Source organism: Megalops cyprinoides, chromosome 5, assembly GCF_013368585.1.
Source record: "Megalops cyprinoides isolate fMegCyp1 chromosome 5, fMegCyp1.pri, whole genome shotgun sequence".
Classification (NCBI taxonomy): domain Eukaryota; kingdom Metazoa; phylum Chordata; class Actinopteri; order Elopiformes; family Megalopidae; genus Megalops; species Megalops cyprinoides.
This window is the reverse complement of record NC_050587.1, coordinates 9,657,359-9,681,350: the sequence shown is the minus strand read 5'-3', so window position 1 is coordinate 9,681,350 and position 23,992 is coordinate 9,657,359. Positions and strand designations below refer to the sequence as shown.

At 41.5% G+C, this 23,992-nt stretch overlaps 1 protein-coding gene across 1 annotated transcript in view; it reads left to right on the top strand.

Moving 5' to 3' along the window:
• trabd2a (TraB domain containing 2A) overlaps window positions 1-23,992 on the top strand; it is a 54,649-nt gene that overhangs the window by 17,121 nt on the left and 13,536 nt on the right. The window contains exons 3-4 of the mRNA XM_036529437.1: window positions 3,458-3,604; window positions 3,784-3,958. Coding sequence (XP_036385330.1) covers window positions 3,458-3,604; window positions 3,784-3,958 — 322 coding nt within the window. The remainder of the gene's footprint in view (window positions 1-3,457; window positions 3,605-3,783; window positions 3,959-23,992) is intronic.

Sequence of the window (23,992 nt, the reverse complement as noted above, 5' to 3'; positions counted from 1 at the left end):
ATTTCCCTATCCTTCCTCTGTTCCCTCCATTAAAATATCAAGGGGAGAACGGATACAGCACCTTTGACTGACCTTGTGTGGAGTCAAGTCTTCGAGTTTGTTTATTTGACGATGTCTTGATTGCGTAAAATGACTGAAAGAGACGGAGAAACCACACTAAGACATTTTCATTCATCCTTGGCTGCGGCTTCAGACTAATCAGCTGCTCGATGTCTCGAGTCCTTGTGCATTTCACATGAACCAAGGTCTCACCAAAAACATTTCATTTCAGAAATGGAAATGTGATAGTAACTTTCAGAATAATTATGCTGAGCCTTTAAGAGGTAGAGAGATCTTACTGCCCTCGCCCTGTTGCTGTGTTGTATGTCATGTTCAGCCAATATCACATTCTGTTGCTCAGATAGTCTTCTTACTTGATTCTGGTCTCAGTCTTGTCTTTTTCTCTGCTACTTCATTTGGTTACCTTTTATTGCTCACTGAAGGTTCACAGCCCTTCTTAGGTTCACTGAAGGTTCACAGCAGTTCTTAGTTCTTGGGGGGGGGTGGCAGTGTAGCGTAGTGGTAAGGAAAAGGCCTAGTAACCAAAAGGTTGCTGGTTCGATTGCCTGCTAAAGCACTGCTATTGTACCCTTGGGGAAGGTACTTAGCTCAGGATTGCCTTAGTAAATATCCAGCTGTATAAATGGATAACATTCTAAAAATTGTAACCTATGCAAGTCGCTGTGCCATTCTGTGTCCTCAGTCTGTTATTGCACTTTACTTTTCCTCCCTTGACCTTATTTTTATCTACATCTCCATCTGTCCTCTTTTGCCACTCTACGTTTTGTGTGTATCAACCCTGGGCTTGAGAAGACTAAACAAACTGCGGTGTTGCCCCTTATTTGGAAATGTAGGTTTTTTGGATGGTTATTGTTTATTGCTCTATAAAAGGTTTTCCCATATCAACCCTGGTGGGAGCTGCGTTTCCATATTTTTGGCTGCTATTAACTGCTAATAAACTAGCCTAGCCACTAGATCTTTATTAAAACAATTTACAGCAGCAGTTGGTTGTTTAAGGCAGGCCCACACTGTTAACTTGTGCAGTGTGTGGAATGGGCCTGAGATTTTGCTCACTGAATTGTCTATACATTACACTATGTTAATTTATTTTATTTCCCATGGTCTACTGTGCAGAGAAGTGTGTGTATGTGTGTGTGAGGAATGAGGTATGAGAAAGGAAATATGCTGTACATGCCTGAATTCTAACTTGCCCAGATCAGGGCACATGTGTGGCAGGTTTTTTATTATGTACATTGTAATGCACTCATAGTCTCTGTGCTAGCTGTAAGTACATTCATCACACATCAAATGAGTGGAGAAAAAGCAAATTGAATGTCATTATTGAACAGTTGTGCACTTTTTATGCAGTTACCAAGGTCCTCGCTTTTTTAATTGGCTGTGCAACATCACTTATCTGTAGTTAAATTTTGATATTCGTCTTCACACTACATAGTATATTACTGTTGAATAGCATGTTGCCAATGAACAGATTTACTTACTCACTAGGCTAAGAAAAGAAATATATTTAAAGGGAGGTAGCTAGCTAGTGACATGCTGCACTAGAGCAGGTTATATCTATTTTTCAATAGAGGTTATTACTTGACGTGTGACATCGGATTCACGCTCATTTTACATTTTGGTTACTTTCATCTGGATCAATTTCTGTTTCTTTTTTTTTTTTGCCAAATTACTGCCAAACTCTTTGTTTCTCCTGAAATAACTCTTTTTTAAGGTGCCATTCAAAAATAAAATTTATGACATGGTCTGTTCTGTGAAAATTGGCCTCTATTCAAACAATAGGGTTGGAAAGAAAAGATGACTGGAAACCAAAATAAAATGTGGACCGCCACTCCTAAATCTAATATTGCCCTGCTCAGATGTGTGATCACTGCGTGAGTTTATCATTTCCCAGTTCCCCACCCCTGCAGGAAATGCGGTCATAAATGTCAGGAGAGGAGCTCCCTTAGGGAAAGTCCAGCCTCCCTATCAAAGGTGGCATCTCCATCACAAATGGCAATTATTGACTATCATCTGGGACCAGGCTTTAATATGAGCCCACTTTGATTCAAGGTTTGCACTCAGCAAAGAGGTTTACGCACCCTGAGCTGGGGTGGGGGTGGAGAGTAGGGGACTATGGACTGGTGAAACGCACCCGCTGACCCATGGCAAGGACACAACAGAGGGGGGGGGGGAGAATCACAGGGAGAAATGTAATTTGTTCAGCTCTCCCTTTTTCTCACTCCCTCGGTCCCCCCCCCCTTCTTTCTCCTTTTTTGTGTGAGTGATCCCTGCTACCCCCACCCCCCTCCGCACCCATGATTTAAGGGCCTGAAAGCCCCCCCGCCTCCCCGTCCGAAGATGAGGCTCGGACGGAACAGATGTGAGAGTTTTTGTTGCGCAGTTTGGAGGCCGGCGGGGTGGCGATAGGCTAATTTGGACAGCACAAAGCCAGCCCCCTTTCATATGTATAGTGGCGCTTTGATCAGAGGCGGATGAAAGTGCGGGGAGAGGAGAGGGTGGCGGGAGCCTCTTTGTCTCAGACAAGAAGGCATCTGCTGAGCTCTGCCCTCTCATCCCATGCGGTCGCTCAGACAGCGGCGGCGAGAGAGTGTCATCTGAGCGCTGTAGAAAACACAAAAAGGTATACAAACCCAGTATACGGTTCTGCTGTAGATTAAATTATTTTGAACTTTTGCATTCCCCCTTTCTCCAATTTCTGTAGTCAGCAATTGTATATTAGGCACATCACTCTGTGACAACTTGTACACTTCCGCAGGAATGTTGGGCATGGCAAATGCAGTCCTCCAAAACACATGTACGCCCGCAGTGACAATTTTTCACACTAAAAGTCCCTTAGTGCACCAGGAGGCAGAAGCTTAAAGGAGGATAGGCTCAATTCATAAGTGCCCAGGCCAGTCAATAGGTGCCAAGAGAAGTGCAACAAGGGGTCCCTGGCTAGAATACCCATCCTCATGGAACAGAACCAATTGTTCTGCCCCTGTGAGCTTCTAGTCATTGTTGGCAATGATGTAATGTAATGCAATGACACTGTTGGGTTCAAACCTGGCCTGTAGGGCTTGGGCTGTGATTGAAACAGGCATTTTAGCTGATTCAGCCACTGAGGAACCAAACAGCCCAACAGTAGCTTCATGTGAAGAGGATTTGAAAGTGAGCTGTTAGTAGATTCTGGTGTGTCAGCTTGAGAACCCTCAAAGGAAAGTGGACAATGTCTTAAGAGCATACAATGTGTCAGTAAAATAATTTATCATATTGTAAAACTCTTTGAGAAAAGTGATGCAGAGCTTCCATTAAACAATTAATAAACTTTGCTTGGCCTTAAGCTCTATTTTAAAAGTATTCCTTGTGTACCGCAAGTGTACATAGTTGAATAAATGCGCTCTTCCTCCTTCCCTGGTAGGTGATTTTTGCTCTGAACCAGACCCTCCTGCAGCAGGAGAGTCTAAGGGCAGGCAGCCTGCAGGTACCTTACACCACTGAGGATCTCATCAAGCACTACAACTGTGGAGACCTCAGCTCCATCATCTTCAACCATGAGACCTCCCAGGTGAGCCCCTCGCCATCTTTAGCCACCCCAAATAGCATTTTCACCTAACCCCGGCTCTGGGTCCACAAAAACCTAGAATTCAATCATCACTGCAATATGGCTTCCTCTTTTGAGGGGATTTACAGGTTTTATTGTCCTGAGCTCTCTCAAGCAACTGTCTCCACATGGTCCTCCTCCAGGTCCCCAACTTCAACAATGTCACACTGCCCCCCAGCGAGCAGATCACTGCCCAGGAGATCGACAGCTACTTCCGGCAGGAGCTGATCTACAAGCGCAATGAGAGGATGGGCAGGAGAGTGAAGGCCCTGCTGGAGGAGAACCCAGACAAGAGCTTCTTCTTTGCCTTTGGAGCTGGTAAGTCTGTCCACTCTTACTGCACAGCCTCAAGAAGTCAGTTGAGTTTTTCAGGATCATTGAGTACAGACCATTGGATGTAGGTCTCCACAGTTGCACTGTAACGGTTTGCAGTGCTCAGACAAAAACTATCAATCACAAATGAGATGTCAATATCTGCATTTCTTCCTGGGAGAAAAGCTTCAGTAATGTCATTGCCACTCTGTTTGTATACTCATGAGCAGGCAGGCCTGAAACGTATTTTAGTTCTGAACTGCTTGCTATTACCATTGTATGTATTATGAGAAAAATCAGTACTGAACTATTGCCAGTCTTACTACTTGTGAATGTTCACACTTTCTCTGGACAACTCTTACAACTCTGAAAGTTCAACACTTGATAATATAAAATAACACATAGGGATTCAAATATCTTAATAGCGACAATACTGACAACATATCTACATATGAAAACAACTACTCCTTTCAAATTTGCAAATTGAGATACTCCACTAAAAAACTGATACCCTGATACCAGGCTGTAGTGGAAAAACAATGAGCATACATCTCATCCATGTCTTTTGTAGCCCATTGTAGGAGTAAATGTGACTTTAGAAAGGACTTTGGTCACCAACAAAGGTGTTCTTTTGCTGGTCATGTCAATCTTTTTCTACTTCCTCATTACAGATCAATATAGCAGCAATGAGCACCATAAAAGATGCTCTGGTCTGATCAAGAAACTCTTGTTCGTATGTGTTGGTCATGTCTTAGATTGGAACAGACGTTACCATCTTTACTAACCCAAAGCTGACATCTGAGCTGATACCTCTGTCTGCCTTATTTGAGTCTTGCGTTGTAAATCACAGGAGCTTGAAGGACATGCATAAATAATGCATAAATATGGACAATAAATTCTCCTTATTGTTAACAACTGTTAATTAGAAAGATCTTAAAAACAGCTAGTAACAGGTTGAGGTAGGCAGTTAGCAAAAAGGTTAAATCTTCCAAACCTGGAAGCCTGCACTAACAAACAATATAGTCATCTTTGACTAGGGTCCTGTGTGGCTTACAAAGCAACAGTCCCAGATTTAGGGGGATCCAGGAGTCTTTTTGCCACATTGCCTGCTTCATTTACCCCAAAACTGGAAGCTAGGCAGATTAAGAAACGGGAACACTTGGACTTCAGCAAGTCTGTATTGGAGGTTTACTGTAGACCTGAGACTGGTTTCCTTGTTCCTCCTCACTCTCCCCTGCATCTGTAGTCATGTGTGTCACCAGTGCTTATAAAAGGGTGTTATAATTTAAAATGAACTTCCTATAGGTGTAAAACTCAAAGGCGTCACGTGAATTACATCAATCCCCACCCCAACCATTACATTATTACAGTACATTACTGTCATTTAGCAGGCACTGTTATCCAGAGTGACTTATATAGGTCACAATTTTACATGTTATCCATTTTTACAGCAAGGTATTTTCTGAGGCAATTTTTTGGTTTAGTGTCTTGGCCAAGAGTACAACGCCGGTGCCCCAGCAGGGATCCATACCGATACCCTTTCGGTTATGAGACATATTCACTACCACTACACCACACTGATGCTCAACCAATGATGGTCTCAATGCCCTTAATTTTAATTTTGGTGAAAAACATGCCACCATTTGAAGGATGGCCCTTGCAGACAGGTGGTCTTCGCTGGGCTGGGTGTTCATAAAGTTTTAGTGGCTTAGCCCGTCCCTCTTTGCAGATTGCCTTTCAGGGGATAAATGAGTGTCAGGGGTTCAGATCTCAAACCTCTTCTTATCTTTAAACATCTGGACGCGTGCACCGCCCAGACAATGCTTAGTGTAACTCCCTTTTAATGAAAAGTCTGATAAGATAAGCACACTGTCAGCAACGTTGTACATTTAATTAAGTCGTGCCAGCTGGGGCAAAGTCAACAAAGAATCTGTGTGAGGCGGTGTAATGATTAGGGCCGCACACAACAGGAGGTCTCGGGGCTCACGCTTGCGAGGGCCAATCAGGAGCGAGAGACGAAAACGCAACCCCTTTTCATGTTGCATTCACAGCGGAAAGCACGTGCAGGAATTTGTCAGTAACATCGGTTATGAGTTGCTCATGGTTTGAGGTAATTTTTTAAAGTTCCAGCAAGGGTGGAATCCAAGAAAAAAATGTGAAAAATGTGTGTGTGCGTTTGAAGTTGTGTCTCAAAGCAAGTTACATGCTGTCCGCCCTATCAGAAAATATGGTGGTAGAGTGTGGACTGTGCGTCTGTGATGGTGAAATGAGGCTCCTTCCACAAACTACCTCAGGCTGTTGACATCTGCAAATGCATGGCGGAAATGATTAATAAAATCGGAGCTTTTTTCATGCTGGTGAACAATAGCTGAGTCTGTCGGTTTAATGGGGCTCCTGGAAGCCAAATGGAAAGCAGTCACGAAGCTTAGGGCTGGTGTGGAAAAGAAGATGGACCCTCGGTGGGAGGGATCAGCAGATGACTGATTATGGCTGCGCCCAAAAGGCGACTTAGAGAAGAATGTAAGCGAGGAGGTGTTATACAGAAATCGCACAGTGAAACATCTGCAGATAACTTAAATTGGGGGGGGATAGAAAAGTATGCTGATGGAAGCAATTTCCATTGTGTACTAAAATTAAAAGGCTGGAGTCATTTCTGAGAAGAAAGATGAGCTTTGATCTTTTTTTTTTTTTTTGAGGGGAACATATTTGGCATTAATTCCCAGCCACTACAAAGATAATTGTGTTAGACCATCTCAGTTTCAGGCAGAGTGCCTTTGCTCTGGACTGTGTTCATTGTAATCTGTAAGTATTAGATCTGTAACTATTAGATAAAATGTCCCTGTACAGGATATCTCCCAGGCTGGCAGCTCCTTTCAGGGTTTATTTTACCTATGAACACCTTGCATGTGTGAAGGCCTACTTGAGCATGACAATCCAGACAGGAAAATGTACCCACTGTTCTGGAACAGTTCCTTTTGATTGCTCCAAAGATGAATATATGATGCCTTATGCAGTCTCATGGGCTTATGCAGTGGATATCGTTGTAATGATTTATTAGCAGGTGGAAAAAGTTTTGATATATCACTACTCCATGAGTTTCAGAGATGTCTCGGTAAGACCTTCATGTGCAGTGTGTATGGATGGATGTACTTTTTACACATCAGATTCTTTATCACGCAGAGTTAAGTTGAGGCATCAGTTGAAGCATCAGTAACACCAATGTTGTTGAATACAAATTGCCAAAAAATAACGCTCTAACAATTTACAATTCATGTGTATTCACTTTGTAAGCGAGCTGATATGTTACGACAACTATTCCATTCAGCTTGTTGAATTGATATAGATGTCCTTGGTGTGCTAGAATCCTACGCGAGGTACTGTATCTTAACAGGCCTCAAGCCAAGGCAACCACAAAACCCATATGTGGAAAATGCGTCATTATTATAAATTCAACATTATTATGTATGAAAAAACATTCCTGCCCATGACAGGTTGGTTGCAGGCTGGTATAGTTCTTATTAGAGGACATCAGAAAACTTTATTATCTAGCCCTCCTGTGCTGACCTTTTCTTTATAAATCATGTGTCTCTGATCCAGTGTCTCTCAGTTCAGGACACAGGAAGCCTGTCTAAACATATGCATTGCTTATTATAGTCTACAGATAGTGCTACACTGATGAGTGTAATCTCTTATTAGCACTAATGTGAATGCAAATCTGATATGTGGTCTGATAATGTGACATCTTTAATCTTTTAGTCAGCTGGGATTTTTTTTTCCAATTTTGTACTGTTTTTAAAATCAGTTTTCCTCATTGTTTAAGTGCATTTTGCTCTTAATAGCTCATCTGTTTCACAAACTTAAACAGAGTAAGACAGGTTCCCTTTCTCTGAAGGGAAGAGGCGAGGCGTTAGCAGGGGTCTTCACAGTCTAGTGAGCTCCGTGTCTACAGGAAGTCCCTGAGTGAAAACAGAGACAGACTAATAGGCCTGCCGAACTCCCTGCTCCGGTCGCCCCAACAAGGAGCACATTTCATGACACGTCCCCGCAGGTTTTTACAAGGGCTCGGCCCGCTGAGGTGACTGAAACCAATCCGCCTGCGCACCCGAGAGTGCCGCTCCGATTCCGGCGAGGTTGCCCCCGTGGCCGCAAGGCCCGCCCCCAGGGCCGCCCGCCACGGAAGGGAAACGTGTTGTAATTATTCCCCCGAGGGGGGCGAGAAGTGAGAGGCAAGTGGACGGGCCCAACAATGGGCGCCTTTATGGTGGGACCCTTCCAGACCCCGTAACTTCAGCTGCGAGGGCCGCGCTCATCAACCCTTGTCTCCTGTCTTGGTAGCCTCCGAAGCAGGAATCAAGGGGAAGGCACTGAACCCTGTCCACGTTCGCACAAAAAGCCCTTCTCCTTAGCCCCCCGCCGCAGCCCGCGCTGACTGAAAGCCAATCCGCCCCCTTTGTCGCTGCCATAAACCACTGATTTCAGAATCTCCTCCTAATACTGTGCCATTTAACAAGGGCTTCTGGGGCACCGGGGTGCAGCGAACCATACAGCCTTGATGGGAGCCATAAATCGTGCAAATTCTCCAATACAAATTATTCTCTGGCCATAATGAGCCTTTCATAGTATGAATACAGCAATTATTATTATACAAATGAGCAATAATTATATATAAATAATTTGTTGGTAACAATGACCCTTTCTACTCTGTAATGCAGTGGCAGTGATTTACAAAGAAAGAAGAGCCCTTTTTATCCACATGCAACTCAGATTTGTATTTTTCTCACTGACTGCGTAGTTGCACATTGCTCTTGGTTGTAGAGAGAGAGAGGGCACTGCACCTATGTTTTGAGCTGGAGTCCCCCAAATCTAGAGTAGAGACAGGCGGAGAGAGTGCCACAGCTCGGCAGACGGCTGCGTGGAAGCCGGATTTGTGGTGTGAACAGAAATGCCGGTCGCTCCGCAGTTTGGCATCTGGCCGCCCCTCGCATCTTGGAAATGCTCTCCGCTTGGAACCCGCACCGCATCCTCTGATGATTGCGAAAGGCAGCCAAAACCCGTAACTGTAATTTTCTCCTCTCTCAGTGCTTCGCGCAGACACATACACACACACACACAGGCACAGACACACACACAGGCACAGACACACATACACACACACACACACAGACGCCCCCCGAGCTCTCGCTCTCGCCTCGGCAGTGGGGAGAACACGCAGAGCTCTCAGCGGACATGGTGTGGAACAGCGATTAAGAGGCGGGGGGAAGCAGGGGAGCCGGTGCGGTGGAACCGGCGGTCCCGGCGCGGCCATCATGTTATCGGGTGGCCGTCCTCCAGACCGCGCCACCAGCCTCTGGCTCCACCACGGCGGGCAGACAGAGAGGCAGTGAGGTCGAAAGATAGACGTATGCTATCCCTGTAACACTGCCGACTGGCAACCTGAGGGTAGCTGGTCAAAGGCAGTGTGTCGATCAGGGAAAGAAGGAATATCTGCTCCCCAGGCTTTGTTGTGGTTGTTCCATCAGCTACCTGATGGAAGACATCAGACACCTTGATACTGTATTTAAGCATTTGTTGATCCGTGGACAGTAAAGACTTACACTGCCTTTATAGGCGTATTTTAGTTTGAGCTACTGCTACTTGAACATCAGCAGTACATGTAAGATCACCTTCACATGGTGGTGTCTATATGCAGTTGACATGGACGTACAGACTTTTTGTTTACAGTGTCAGTTCTAGACATTTAGACAAATACAAACCTAGCTGTCATTACTCATAGTTCAACAGGAGACAGTTCACAATTGTACGGTATTCCAGTTTTTCAAGATACAGAAAAGTGTAGTTTTGATGTACTCATAAGAGCACCATGGCCACTCTGGTGGCTACAAAACTGCAGCTGTGGCTTTGAGCCTTGATGTTCGCCAGTGATCTGCAACTCCACCCCAATCAGTCATTTCTTATTGCCATTCCTCTGCCCTTTTTAATTACTGTAAGTCCAACAAATACTGATAGTGCATTGCAAGTTCAATGAATAATATTAGATAATATGTATTAAATTTTATTTATTAATATTGTTAATATATTAATAAATTATAATTATAATTATATAATTATATTTCTGGTGCCATACTGCAACAATTCATATATGGCAGTATAATTGAATTCAGAGGGTTTTAGAAATATGTCATAGGCATACAATACAAATTGGTATTAAAACTATTTAAGTGAAATTAAAACCTAATTAACTTGATTGATTCATTGTTCACTTATCTGCCTTAAAGTGATAAGTGAAAATAAAACTTTATTGCTCCAGGTTTGTCACCCATGATGTCATTGTTACCACTGTATGGTGGGTGTAACATAAGGATACCTACATTATTGCGTAGCAGTTTTATGGGGCATGGATTGCATCCCTTTCTGCAGCTTAAGCTAAGACTGTATCCTAGATAAAGCAGAATACAATAGGCTTATGAATGTTTGGCAATATAATTAATGTTATCCACACCACATCTTCCACATTACAGACATTATAGCCACCTGATTCTCTTAACATTCTCTCAGTAACATGTCATATTCCATAGACCTGTTCGTTTTGTGCAGGTTTGTGCAGGTAGTTTAATGCCTCAGGTAACGTCAGTGTCGTGGAAAATCTTTTTTGTCAGAGCAATGGAAATGAAATATCAAGAGTGATAATGTAATGTTGTGTTGTACCATTTCAAAATTTAACACAATGCCCTTTAAATTTTCTCACAGTTGAAATTTTTTAGGATCATGCTTGGTTTCATAAGTTATTTTGAGGACCATATGGAAGCATTTATTGGGTGTATTATTTTGGTCCAAAATACAGCACATTAATTCAACGCAGAGAAAAACATCTCAGGCAGGTAACAGGCAAACTCCACGCTCGTATTAAAATCATTAAAATTTCAATGCCCCAAAATTCCTTAAAAAAGGCTGTGCATTGTTTACAGTGGAGCCCTTTTAGTTCTGCGGGAATTCAACCTTCTCCAGTCCCCCTAAGAGGTGGTAGTATATTTCTGCAGCTGCTCTGCATGTCTCCCTATATCCAGTTAAAACCACAAATTCAAATCTGTGGGTAAGTAATTGCGACTGTGACTGTCAGGCCCGGTGTTTACTTAAAATGTTTTATTCTTTTCACAGACAATTAAGTTTTTCTGTGTTTGAACTTGTGAGAATTGCTCCGTGAGTGTGTAGGGGAGCTGTGGCCAGAGTGAACACTGTAGCGTATTCATTAGATCAGGGGAGCGGACCTTGAAATGGCTGGGTATGGGAGCACAGCACTTCTCTGTTCAATCCATCACGGACTCCCACTTTGTTGTAGGTCAGCTCTACTGGTCCCAGAGACTGGTTAAGCTCTTGGCTCTCCTACTGAAGCTGTATTTTATATTTCTTCAATTACTACCTAATTGCACCTCACAAATTGTTATAATGTCATCTGGTGAAGAAAAAAGAAAAAAGTATGAAATAAGAAAAAAAATTGTAGAAGCTAGATTTTCCAAGAGCCCTTGAACTCATGAAAAATATTATTTTACAACTGCTTTGTGGTCACTTGTCACATAAATCGAATGCAGATGTCAAAACAGAAAAAACACATTTGGTACTAAAATGTATACTAAAATTCTGCTCAAATGGTGGTAGGTGGCTCTCTCCTCACCCAGGATTGGTTGTAAAAAGAGAGAATGCAGAGAAATCTGTTTGAACTCGTCCGAGTCCTCACCATCTTGTGTTTAACAAGGTTAGGTGCAGTCTGTCTCCTGGATTTATCACCTTGTAAACGACCGTGAAGCTGTTTACAAGACTGGTCTCAAAAAGCATTACCCCAGTAACACGCAGATAAGAGCAGCCACCGAAACAGCGGGTGTGTGGTATCCACATATTTAAGACCGCTCCATATTTAACAAGGGTTACATCCCGTTCAAAGGTACATTATAATATGTGATTTTAAGAAAGAGACACTAAGAAGCATATGCCTGTTGTTTAAAGGGCAGTGCATGAATATGTTGCAATACAGACATTAAAAAAATGATGTCGCAGAACAGCATTATTAAATGATGTCGCAGAGGTAATTATTCTGCACCAACAGGCACTTGAACTGTGTTAGCTTATACATTTTGCTAGGATTTAAATTTTCTATACAATCCATAGGTAACAGGGCATTGTATAAACAAAAAAAAATAAAAAGTCTGCACAGTACTATAGTGCTCTCAGTTGGTTTTATTGGTGTGTACAAATAACACACAGAGTGTCTTCAAGTTAAACCATCTTTGTTAGGTGGCTAGGGACTGAAATGTTGTCCATGTTCCTTGGCTTGTTGTGCAAGTGGTTTATGAAGTATGTGCCTGCAGTGTATGTATACAAATGGTAGCTAAGGAATGCTATATTTCATGAGTTAATGAGACATGTTCACTTGTTTATAATCTGTTAGATTGACTCTGTCGGCTGGTTGAAACTGAAGGGCCCCAAATCACATGCCCAGTGAGTGCTCTTGGTCTGTACGTTAATACAAAAATGTTTTCCATTCAGTCAAATTCAATTTTCTCCTGAAACTCACATTAAGAACAGCTGGTTTCTGCATTTTTTTCACCATTTCATTTTCACCTCTGGAGTATTAATGGACCTCTCCTTTTACTGCACCTTGGGCTTGCTCTCTGCAAAGTATCTGCTTACATTACAGTAGTCATGTAATATGCATGCCTAACTGGAGCTTATAATTAATTTCAGCTACAGGGAAAATGTTTAGTTGGGCTTACTGAGCACACACCATGTCAGTCCTTATAAGGCAGATTTATAAACGTAAGGTGTGTTCAACCAAAACTTTCCCTGGTATTTTGTTTTACAATAAAACAACTTTAGATTCCTTTTAATACTATTCTGGATGAACTCAGTGAATAGGGTATAAAGCAGGCCAGACAGTAGCTGTGTTTCACAGGAGAAAATGACATCTTTCTTCTTTGGTTGTGTGCAGCTACGCCCTTCTTCCTTCTACCCTATTCTTTCTACATGGAGTAGTTGACAGACTCATTTCAATGACAGAAAACAGTAGAAGAGTTCCTGAAGCAACACCACAACACGAAAACACAAATCCCTTTTGGATAGATAATCAGGAGGTACAGCGAGCCCATTTGTCTGCTTAGCTTTGTTTTAGTATATAACCGCATTGTTTATGAGGTTTCTGGGGAGCATTGGGATGTGTCTTTCCAGAGTGGGGGGCAGGCTGGGGGAAGGACGAATAAGGTAACCAGCTCTGAGAAGGAGCGAGCCCAGAGCCACTGTCGGTGCTCAGATGTTCTTTAACCCTACACCCTCAGAAACTCCACAGGAGTGTAGATAAAGGATCTCAGTCAGTCTGAATAAATTTAGGGATTACAGACTCCCCTTGATGACCCCCAAGAAGTCACATTTTGAAGGGCAGTACAGGCCTCCATGCAGCGACCGACTTAGTTTAGTGTCAGAATCAGCTTAGTTTTTATTAGCACTCCGTAGAATCCTTTAGACTCATTGGGCAGTCCTGGGCCTGAAAAGAAGGGATACACAAGGGATATGTGGTGTGCGCATGGTGAATATGTTATGGGCGTAGGTCTCAGTACTCAGTAAAAAGGATTGAAGCAGAATGCACAATAGTGCTATATTTAAGCATTTATGCACTTACAGGTTGTTTCAACTTTGTTAAAAAAGACAAACGTGGATTAATGATGCAAAAGAGGAGTTGGGGGACTTTAATGAACCCCCCATGTGAAACCCCAGCATTTGTGTGTGTGCATGAGTGTGTGTGTGTGAATGAAGTTAATCGAAATAAAATGATAAAATGAAATGATAATGAAATTAGGAAAATGAAAATATCGAAGATTAACAGCAAAGTTTACTTGATGGTGGACCTCATTCGAAGCTTCAGTGTCATATAGCAATGTCTGAAATTGATTGAAGAACAGATTAGTGGTGATTATAATTCAACTGGCTTTTAAGAAATGAAAGGAAGAAGTTGTGCATTAAATTAAAAAATCCTTGGAATTGTCCCAAAGAGTGTGAATTTTATTTCTCCTACTTGTACAGATTCAGTAGGAGAACCCATCTGGAGGCTAGATGGTAACTTGTTAGTTGCTGTTGCTAGATTGATGTACACTGGTCTTATCAATGGACAGTGTGGGCATGACAGTTCCCATATTTGTATCACTATGAGTACTTGCACAATTTGCAACAACTAGGTAGCTTTTTTGTCTGTTGAAAAAATACCTTACAGGTAATTTCATTGCTATTGCCCTGAATTGGTTTCAGCACATTTCCTGTCTGTTGACTTACAGGAGTTTCGTCTTTAAGGGGTCTTGATTAGATATGTCTTTAAAATGGTACACTCCTTGGAAGGCCTTTATTAGTACTGTATCATGTGCTTTATGGTTTGGAAAATCACGAAACTTGTGTTTTAGCAGTTAAAGAAGTCAATGTATAGCCCTCATGAGATTACTAGTATACAGGGGCATTTCATATATCCCAGAGGGCCACATCTCATGTTATGATTTAGACTATTCTATGGTTATGTTTTTCACCAGTTATATTATCGGTACTAATACTGCTCTAATATTTTTTATATTTTTACATTTTAAAAAGAAACAGCCTCAGCTAATGAGAAGTTTGATATCCTATCCTGTAAATACAGCAATATAATTTTATTTTTCAGTTTGAAGTTTGCATGCTTAATGCTCTTAAAACTCTGTCAGTAATACCTCCGTACCACCAAGATTTTCATCTGCCTTTGACGTCCATATTTCCCTTTGCTTTGGTTGGCGATGTTAAAGAGCGTAAAGGTGCCAGAAACATTCAGTTCACCGCCAGCTACCAAGAGGCTGTCCAACTGTAAGGTTTCATAGTTTAAACTAATTTCAAAACTTGCTTCACACTTCTTGGTTAAGGAATGTTTTTTTTTTTCTTAGTTATCGTCCATTGATTTAGTGTATGAACAGTGTAATAACCAGTATATGAAAGTTTGAAACAAACTGTAAGTAAGGTAATTACCTTGTTTAAACTAGCTAACCATCTGCTATCTTCATTTATACAGCTACAATTATTTAACCCTTTCATGCCAAAACTTTTTAATGTATTCTTAAAGTGAGTGTTCTTATTTTGCCACGTCTGCTCTCTGAATGGTAGGGCATATATTAATGGTGTATCTGTGAATTCAAATTATGTTTTCATATTTAGTATTAAAAACATACAAATTTTTCCAAAAATTCATTATGGGTGGAAGTATTTCAGAAGCCATTTTTACTTATGGAAAAATCAATTCTTCCCTGTCTGTTGAGTCATTAGTAAATTGTTTGAAGGAATAGCTGCCATACCCTGACTCTCTCATAAATAATTCTTAAAACATGTTTCTACTCTTATTTTTGACAACATATTATGTTACACTGAAGAAGGATATGATGGAAGTACTTCATGAAATGAAATACTTGTTAAATATGTATTTTAACGCAAGTAAAATAATAATGATGCTGATAATGGTTTTAGCTTGAGTTTTAATCAACTGTAAGTCTTGACTTTGAAAGTCATTGTGAGTTCACATTTATCTCTCACTTCTCTTAACAATTGTGAAATTAAAGATATTTTGAAAGGCAGCACTGGAATATTTTTTTCTTGAAGAAGCCAGTTATTTAGTGCTGACATGCAGACTTTAGCTTGAAAGCTTGCCCATATAAAGTCTATGTGGTCTTTGTAAAGGTTTTTATTTTAAACCTGATCCTTCTCAGTAGAGCATTTTCTGATCTCCCCCATATCACAGTTTGGCATCTCAGGACTTAAAATTCCTCTATTGTTTGATATCCTTTTTTTCCATTCCATTATCCCATTGAATTAAAATCAAGGCTTTTTATCACGCTGTCTGTCTCTCCAAGTGAAGGTATCACACTGTTGAGATAAATGTGATCATATGACCCATACAAACCGCTACATACCTCACTGCTACCTTTCACAAAGGGCAAAGAGAATAAAAAAGGGTTGCATTTTAGGAGATTTAAATGGTTTGCCTTTTTGAATTTTGGAACGGGGCCCCTTTTTGCGTGAATGAACTCTTTTTTCTTGTACTTGTCATTTTGAAGTCCCAAATATAGTGTACAGGCCGTCTTTTTCATAGGAGCTCAGCCATATCATAGGTCTCCGGTGCTGCTTGTCAATGGGGCGGTAAAGTATCTGAATGTGCTCAGCGGTAAAAGCGCCGAGGTGTCTGCAGATCTCCCAGCATGCACCTCTCGTGTATTAACTGTGTTTGTGTTGGACACATTTAAAAACAAAGTGTCTGCTTTTTTCTGTTGATACTTTTGATAGGAACTATTTTAGTCTACAAAGCTATTACGCATCAGAGACTTTTAACAGCATTACATTACGTTTACATTACTGTCATTTATTCACTCTTATCCAGTGTGACTTATATAGGTTGCAGTTTTACGTATTGTCCATTTAGCCGGATATTTTTGAGGCAATTCTTGGGTAAGTACATTGTCCAAGGGCACAACAGCAGTGCCTCGGCGGGGAATCGAACTAGCAACTGTTTTGTCACGACACCTGCTCCTTACCGCTACCCCACACTGCCACCCAACAGCATATTTATGGTACAGCTGGAAAATTAACAAATTACTATACTTGGAGATTAAAAAGAGAAAAGAAAAACGATGCATGAAGCATTCTGGTGTGTGTTAGAACAGTACTGTTGTGTCCCTGCAAACACGGCTTTGCTCCATTTACAAATATGACATGCTATGTTTCCAGCCTGTTTGATTCCAGTTTTCCAGCCCTGGCTCAACCGCTTTGTTGCACACTTTGAGTTTGGAGTTTTTCAGTTGACTAATACGATGTGACATTTAAACTGTGTATTGACTTCTGAAATATCCAATTACTAAGGGAAACATGACCTCAGATTTGAAACCACATAAAAATGGTATTAATGAATGCATATTATAATTCTATTAAAAGAAAAATAAAAAAAACATTTGAAGTTTTTAGTTGGCTCCATGTTTTATATCTTTATAGGACTGTGTTTGTGCTTGAACAAAATAGTGATGTTTGCCAAACTGGGTGGTTCTGAATGACAGAAACTCAGTGTAGTAGGCATATGTTCAGAGAAACATTCAAGGACTTCATTTTTTAAGGTCTGGGGGTGGTCACACTGGCTGGTAGTCTAGTTACAACACAAAATTGCATCCCAGATGTCAGCTGCATTCAAATTATGTCTCTATTTTTTCCCATCAAGGGAAAAATATTTTTAAGAAAATATAACATTAGATTAAAATAAATGCATAAACATACATCAGCATGTTTTTCAACAACTGTCTAATTATTGAACCAATGTCAGCTGTACACAGCCAAACCTTTAAAAATACCTTTGAAAACATTTTAAAAAGTTTGTCATATTTGACCAAACTTATCATATTTGACATGTTGTAGTTTTTCTCTTATGTTTTGCCTTGAGTGAGTATACAGATGTGTAGAAGGCACTCAGAGTAATGTGAAAACTGCTTCGTATGATAATTGATGTGGAAGCTCTATTGCCACTTTACTGATCCAGAGGTTGCTTGAATTGATTAGGTTACTTATTTTTGTAATACTGATTGTATCTTCTGGAATCAGCACTGTACCCTGACCTCCACAATCCCTGTGGGTCCAGTCAATCCAGGAAAACTGCAGTTGTTCAATAAACCCATATGAACACCTTTGTTTAACTACTCTTTTTCACAGTTTTTCTGTGAGCCTTTTAAAATAGCCTTGGAAAGTGTTTTGGTGAGGCACAGTAGCCACAAGCTCAGGTGAATTTGAAATGACTAAGTAAGCAGGGTTCCTGGGACAGACTGGCAGGCTATCATTTTGTTTCACAATCTGCTCTCCTCCCACTACCGTGTCCTAATAAGTAAGGCACGCCCTACGTCACCATGCACTTCACCTCCTGGCCCCAGGGTCAGCCATAGGTCAGGCCAGTAGTCAGCAAATCCCATGTAACACAGGCTACGTTGCAAGGCGAACTACCCCTCCCACCAACACAGACAAGCCTGTACACGCTGATCTGTGCAAAGGAATGCACAGACCTTTTTCTTTTATCTACACCAGGCCATCCCCATGTGATGCATAACACATTGTTCATAGCTTATTGTGAAAAGAGTTGAAAATAAAGAATATTATTTAAATTGAACTTTTCACACAATAGAACTGAGAACACAACAAGATCGGCTTTGGCACACAAGCAGATGCAAAAGGAATCTAAAACTGACACACGCCACACTATACAGGGGAGAGCAGAGAAAAATCACACAGCAATGGGGGCGTCAACAGAAACTTTGATTTTAGAAATTTTGGTGACAACTTGGAAAACCCATCACCTGAGAAGCGGTTCTTTTAAAATGGTATTGAACAGTGAGGTATGACAGAGCAGCCCCATTAAGCACAATTTGAGTGGGAAATAGGATGTTTAAATCAGCACAGTGTTGGAGGGGAAGCCAGTGAAGTCCTAGGACTGATGATAAGTTGTTGTGGGGGGGGGGGGGGGGGGGGTTGTACAAGTTAGGACATTTTGCAGCTGCATTTTGGATGAGCTGCAATGTGTGAATAGCGCAATTTCTTGAAATAATTTACGGCAGACCATAATTCCAAGCACAGACAACGTTTTTTTCCATACTAGAGACCAAGGAAGTGTCTCAAGTGAAAAAGGGCCAGAATATTTTTATCTACACTCCCAGCAAGAGGTATGGGTGTAATGTTACTCCTGCTTTAGAATTACTGAGAAAGGAGTCATAAGGACAAGGATGTAGTAGTGCTTAAGAGACCAGTAATGTTTTTTGTTTAATCAGAGCGCTACAAAAGGAAGTTAACAATTACCCAATTTCACAAAGACGCACATTTAATTTCTCAAGTGGTTAGCTGTCATCTGAAAATGTAGAGACATACAAATGAACGTGTTCAGCATAACAATGACACTGTGTCTTCAAATAACCCCTCCGAGTGGTAAGGTTCAAACACAGAGCCTAGCGTTACTCCACTTTGTGCTCTGGACTTATGTTAACAATGATGATGATGATGAGAGGATTGGCTGTGTTAGATTAAGGTATATTTTTAAAAAAAAAAATGAATTCTGTCTGACAAGGAAGTGCACTCACAGTTAAAGCCTAAACCAACTAGATTTTTAGGTCTGTTTAATAGACTTTAGTGATCAGTTGTGTTAAATACTGTACTAATAAGTACAGTAATTGTGCAATGAGCACTAAAACAGACACTGTCTTGTTGTTTTTTTATAAAGTTAATGTTATTAACATTCAAAAAGTTAATTGATAAACTGTTACCTTCTCCAGAAGGAAATGGGATATTGGGAACAGCAGTAAGTAATAGTGAGAGTGTTAATAAATACATGTGATTCATTTTGATCTCAGTCTCTAATTACATACTTTTTTAATGAAGAAATAATGTTGTGACTACTGAGGAGGGGAAGATAATCATGGAGAAGGTTGTTCATTTGTTAGTTGGTTACTGCGTTAAAGACGTGTTTTTGGATGGCCTCTGGAGCCTGACATTAGAGGAATGCAACCATCACACAGAAGAACGCACTTTTGTCATTTTCAAAACCGTATTTCCACGGCTGAAAAAAAAACCACCCGTAATTTCGTGGCTCTCCAGTTGTCCTCGCAGTCTACAAGAAGCCTTTGCTGTCTGCTACTTTGACGTGCGTCAACCAAAAATGCAGCCGTGATTTAGCACGTCCATAAGTGCACACAAGCGCCGCAGAGCGCTGGAGACGTGCATTGATTGGTCACTGCCTCTTGCGAATGTTAGCCTGAGGTCTATGTGGGTGGCGCGCCAGCGATTAAGATGTTTTCACGGCACATGTCTTAGGCAGTGAGTAAGCTGCAGCTATGGCGTGCTCGTCAGACGCACAGCTATCCACCATGGCTTGGCACACTCAACACTAGCAATCATTTTGAAATGAGTGTTTTTGACTTTTCTGCACATGCTGTGTGTGATAAAGAGGCTTAAGGGTCTACACATTTATTTAATATTGCATGGGACTTATTTCAGAAAAAAATGCAAATTCAGGCAGTAGATGAGACATGTAACCTGTGAATAAGAATGTGTCTTTTCTTCTTTATGTATATGTACACCTTAATGTGTAGATACACTTTATGGACAAAAGTATTTGGCCACACCTGTTTTTCAGGGTTTGGGCTAGCCTCTTATCTCCAGTGAAGGGCAATCTTAATGCTTCAGCATACCAAGACATTTTGGACAATGCTATGCTTCCAACTTTGTGGCAACAGTTTGGGGAAGGCCCTTTTCTATTCCAACATGACTGTGCCCCAGTGCACAAAGCAAGGACTATGACGACACAGAGCCCTGACCTCAACCCCATAGAGCACCTTTGGGATGAACTGGAACGGAGATTGCGAGCCAGGCCTTCTCGTCCAACATCAGTGCCTGACCTCTTAAATGCTCTACAGAATGAATGGGCACAAATCCCCACAGAAAGACTCCAAAATCTTGTGGAAAGCCTTCCAAGAAGAGTGGAAGCTGTTATAGCTGCAAAAGGCTGACCAACCCCATATTAAAATATATGTGTTTGAATACAATGCCATTACAGTCCCTGTTGGTGTAATGGTCAGGCGTCTGAATACTTTTGTCCATATAGTGTACATTTATTTTATTTGCGGTTTATTTTTAGTTTCATGTTGTGAGGAAAACAGAAGAAATGGGTAAACCAAACATGAGAATGAGCCCATTAAATGATCCAACAAATTTGTCTAAAAGGAAAATAATTACTGTGAAAGTAAGTGTTTTCTGTGATTGATATTTGTTCTAGACATGACAGTGTCTTCAGTGCAGTCTTAGCAGAAATTTTCATGGTACTGTCCACTTACTGTAATGTAGATCACTAGGGCAGTCAGTTAAAATCCTTTGTCAAAGTTCATTTTTTTAATTTACGAACTTAATTATGTACAAAACCTCCCTGTTACAGATCCAGCTCATGAATTTGTATGGTTTTGCGGGATGTACAAGGCTAAATGCTGAATAGAACCTTTTGAATGTTTTTCTTTCTTCTCATTTTGACAAGGACTAACAGTTTAATTAGAAACAGCAGTCAGCTGTGTCCAACATAAATCCGAGTGCGCTTTCAGAGACGTGGTGCATTTTATATGGTACCGACAGTTTAGGGGGCTCAACAGGCACCCACATTTCAGAAGGTTGTGTGAAAACCTGCTGGAATTCGTACAGAAATTCCTCGCCATCAGGCAACGCGAGGTGACGCACCTGACAGCTTCGCCGCGCAGTTTTAGCTTTGGATGCAGGAATTGGCTCCATGTGGCTCTGGCCTTGAGAGAGGCTGCCTTATTGCCTTCAGATAAGGGTTCTAACGTAAGGAACGGCAGCCATGCAGAGTGCTGCTGTGGGGGAGTAAGTGCGCTTGAAACTGCTTTTCCCCCCGATGGGTAGGCTGGCAGCGCTACTAAACACTCAGACAGCACAGGCAGCTCGGAACGTCTTGCGGCAGCAGGGGTCTGTTTACACAGTTGTCTGAACGCTAGTGCCCCAGGGCGCTTGTTGACACTTTGACCCTGCGTTGTCCCCAGGATACGGAGTCACAAGGCTGACTTCCCTGGGAGAGCTGTGTCAGAAGCGACGACTACGCTGCACGCCAACTGCCAACGCGTCAGTGCTGCGTAATTGAACGTGTGTTCGTAAACAGGAGCGAGAGCAAGCTTGTTAAGCATATCGCTAGACCTTTAAAGAACCCAACAATGGATGAGGCTGTTTGCATGCCTTGTCTTTGTGCTTGCTGGCTGTGGAAAGTGTGAACGTTGCCTCCTGTCTCCCACACCCCTTGCCCTCATCAATTTTAGCTCCAGCAGGCCTGAGAAATTATGGGCTGTCAGGAATTCGGCCTATGAACAAGATGTATACACACAGCTGCACTGGTGAGCTGAATGCCTTAGAATATTGAACTATCATTTATTTATTTAGTTCCGTATATGTTGTGGGAACTGTTGTACAGCTTGGGGTACAATCCCTGATATAAATATTGAGAGCTATGGAAATAAACTATATTTAAGGCCTGCAATACTTTCCAGTAAGTGGAGTGAAGGACTGTGGACATGGGTCGCTCTGCACAATGCCATGTGTCAGAAATGGCATGGTATTTAAAACACTTGATCTGATGTGTATGACCATGGGGAATGTAGTGTAGGGTGGACAAGCAAGAAAAAAGGCCTCGATGACATGAGTATTTTTACTGCGTCTGACATTAATGGCCTGAAGGGCAAGTAATTGCTCAAAGTCAATAGCTCAGGTAAGTGAAGCACTGGCTCAGATGAATGAAGTGCTGGCTAAGGTGATCATCATTCAAACACTGCAGGCATGCTGCACATGGGAACATTTGGCATAAGTCAGTTGGCATAAGTGTGGTCCAATTTAAAAACACCAGTGCAAGTCATATTCAATTCAGCTGAATTGTGATTTAGTGGAAGAAAACCAGCTTTTACTTCTCTAGCTTTGTGCTCTGTTGCAATAGTAATTAGTAAATAGTAATAGTAAGTAATATAAAAATATCAGAATTCAAAAAGTCCACTTTCCTCCTCATTTGCCTGCTTGCTAATTATTCCAGGTGGCTGTTAAGGGGTTAACACCAGCCATGCTGAGTATCTTTTTTTTTCTAGCATTATCGCTAATGACTAATTTTCACCACAGTATACCATTGACTGTATCAGATTGTGTTTTGAAACAGGTGCCAATTGGAAACTGGAGCAAATGATAGTACTGAAACAAGGACGTCTGTCTGAATGAATACAATTCTGGGCTCCCACACAGCGAGCAGCTGGTCTAAATACATGTTATCATTTTGCTGTTGAATGAACATGGGCACAAACCACGGGGCACAGGGAATACATTGGATTACCTTGGAAAGTATTATGCATATTTTTTGCAGTGGTCAGATGCATAATGACTATCGAATAGTATTTGTTTCCAACTAGCCCATTAAGGCTCAAAAAGTACAGTATGGGGATCTGTGGCGGCCAGACAATGCTAACCAGGCCAATGACAATGTTGAGACCTGTTTCAGAAGTCTTACATGAGGAAGTTTTAAATGGATCCTTTTAGCTCGGTTTCCAACCTTATCTTGAGCATCTCGCTTGAGGATTGTGAACCCAGATCTTTGTGCACCATGCGAAAGAGCCATTAGAAGGGTGTATTTTCTGGATTGACTTTGGCACATCATCAACTTCCCACTTAAGAAGCGTGGATACAGATCAATATAACCATTCACAGAGCCACTGACCCTAGGACAGAATGTCGTTGTTGAGTTCTCCTGTACGTATTCATAAAAAAGGCTCCTTGGTTGACTAGCGCTAATGCAAAATTGGCATTGGTAGTCATCCTACAAATAGGGAGAATGGCCCTTGTCATGGTTAGTAAGTTTTGCTAGCCAGCTTCAATTCTGCCTGAGGTATGTGGAGAAGTGTACTTAGATGTGTAGGAAACATTTTTATATGCTGCTTTAGAATTTTGGATTAACTCTGAAAGACAGTAAAACCACAGGTTGGCTATGTTGCAAAAACCACTCAAAGGACCATTGCTGCAAAAGATTTGAACGGGATGGGGTCAAGGATAGTGGGGGCGTTGGCAGGGCACGTAGGATTTTCACCTTTGAAACATGTACAAACAGCAGAGGGTAAAGAAATCCACACTGCTGCAATTTGGCCTCCTCCCACTGTCCGGGTTGGCGGCTGGGAGTATGCCGGAGTATAGGTGAGTAGCAGTGAGTCATGGGGATAACTGCCCAAGTTGTAGTTAATCATGTTAACAGTGCATGAACGCTGAGAGATGCCATTTGCTCCTCTTTCAAATTGGAACCTTGCCCCCTGTTCACCTCTTTTGAAGACAGAAGTTCCCCTTTGTAAGATGGAGATATGTTGCTCTTGAGGACAGTCTTTAGACACTCTGTAACCGCTTTACTCGTGTATTTATTTTAGTTTTTCTGTTTGCTGTTTTGTCTGTTCTGTAGCTATTACT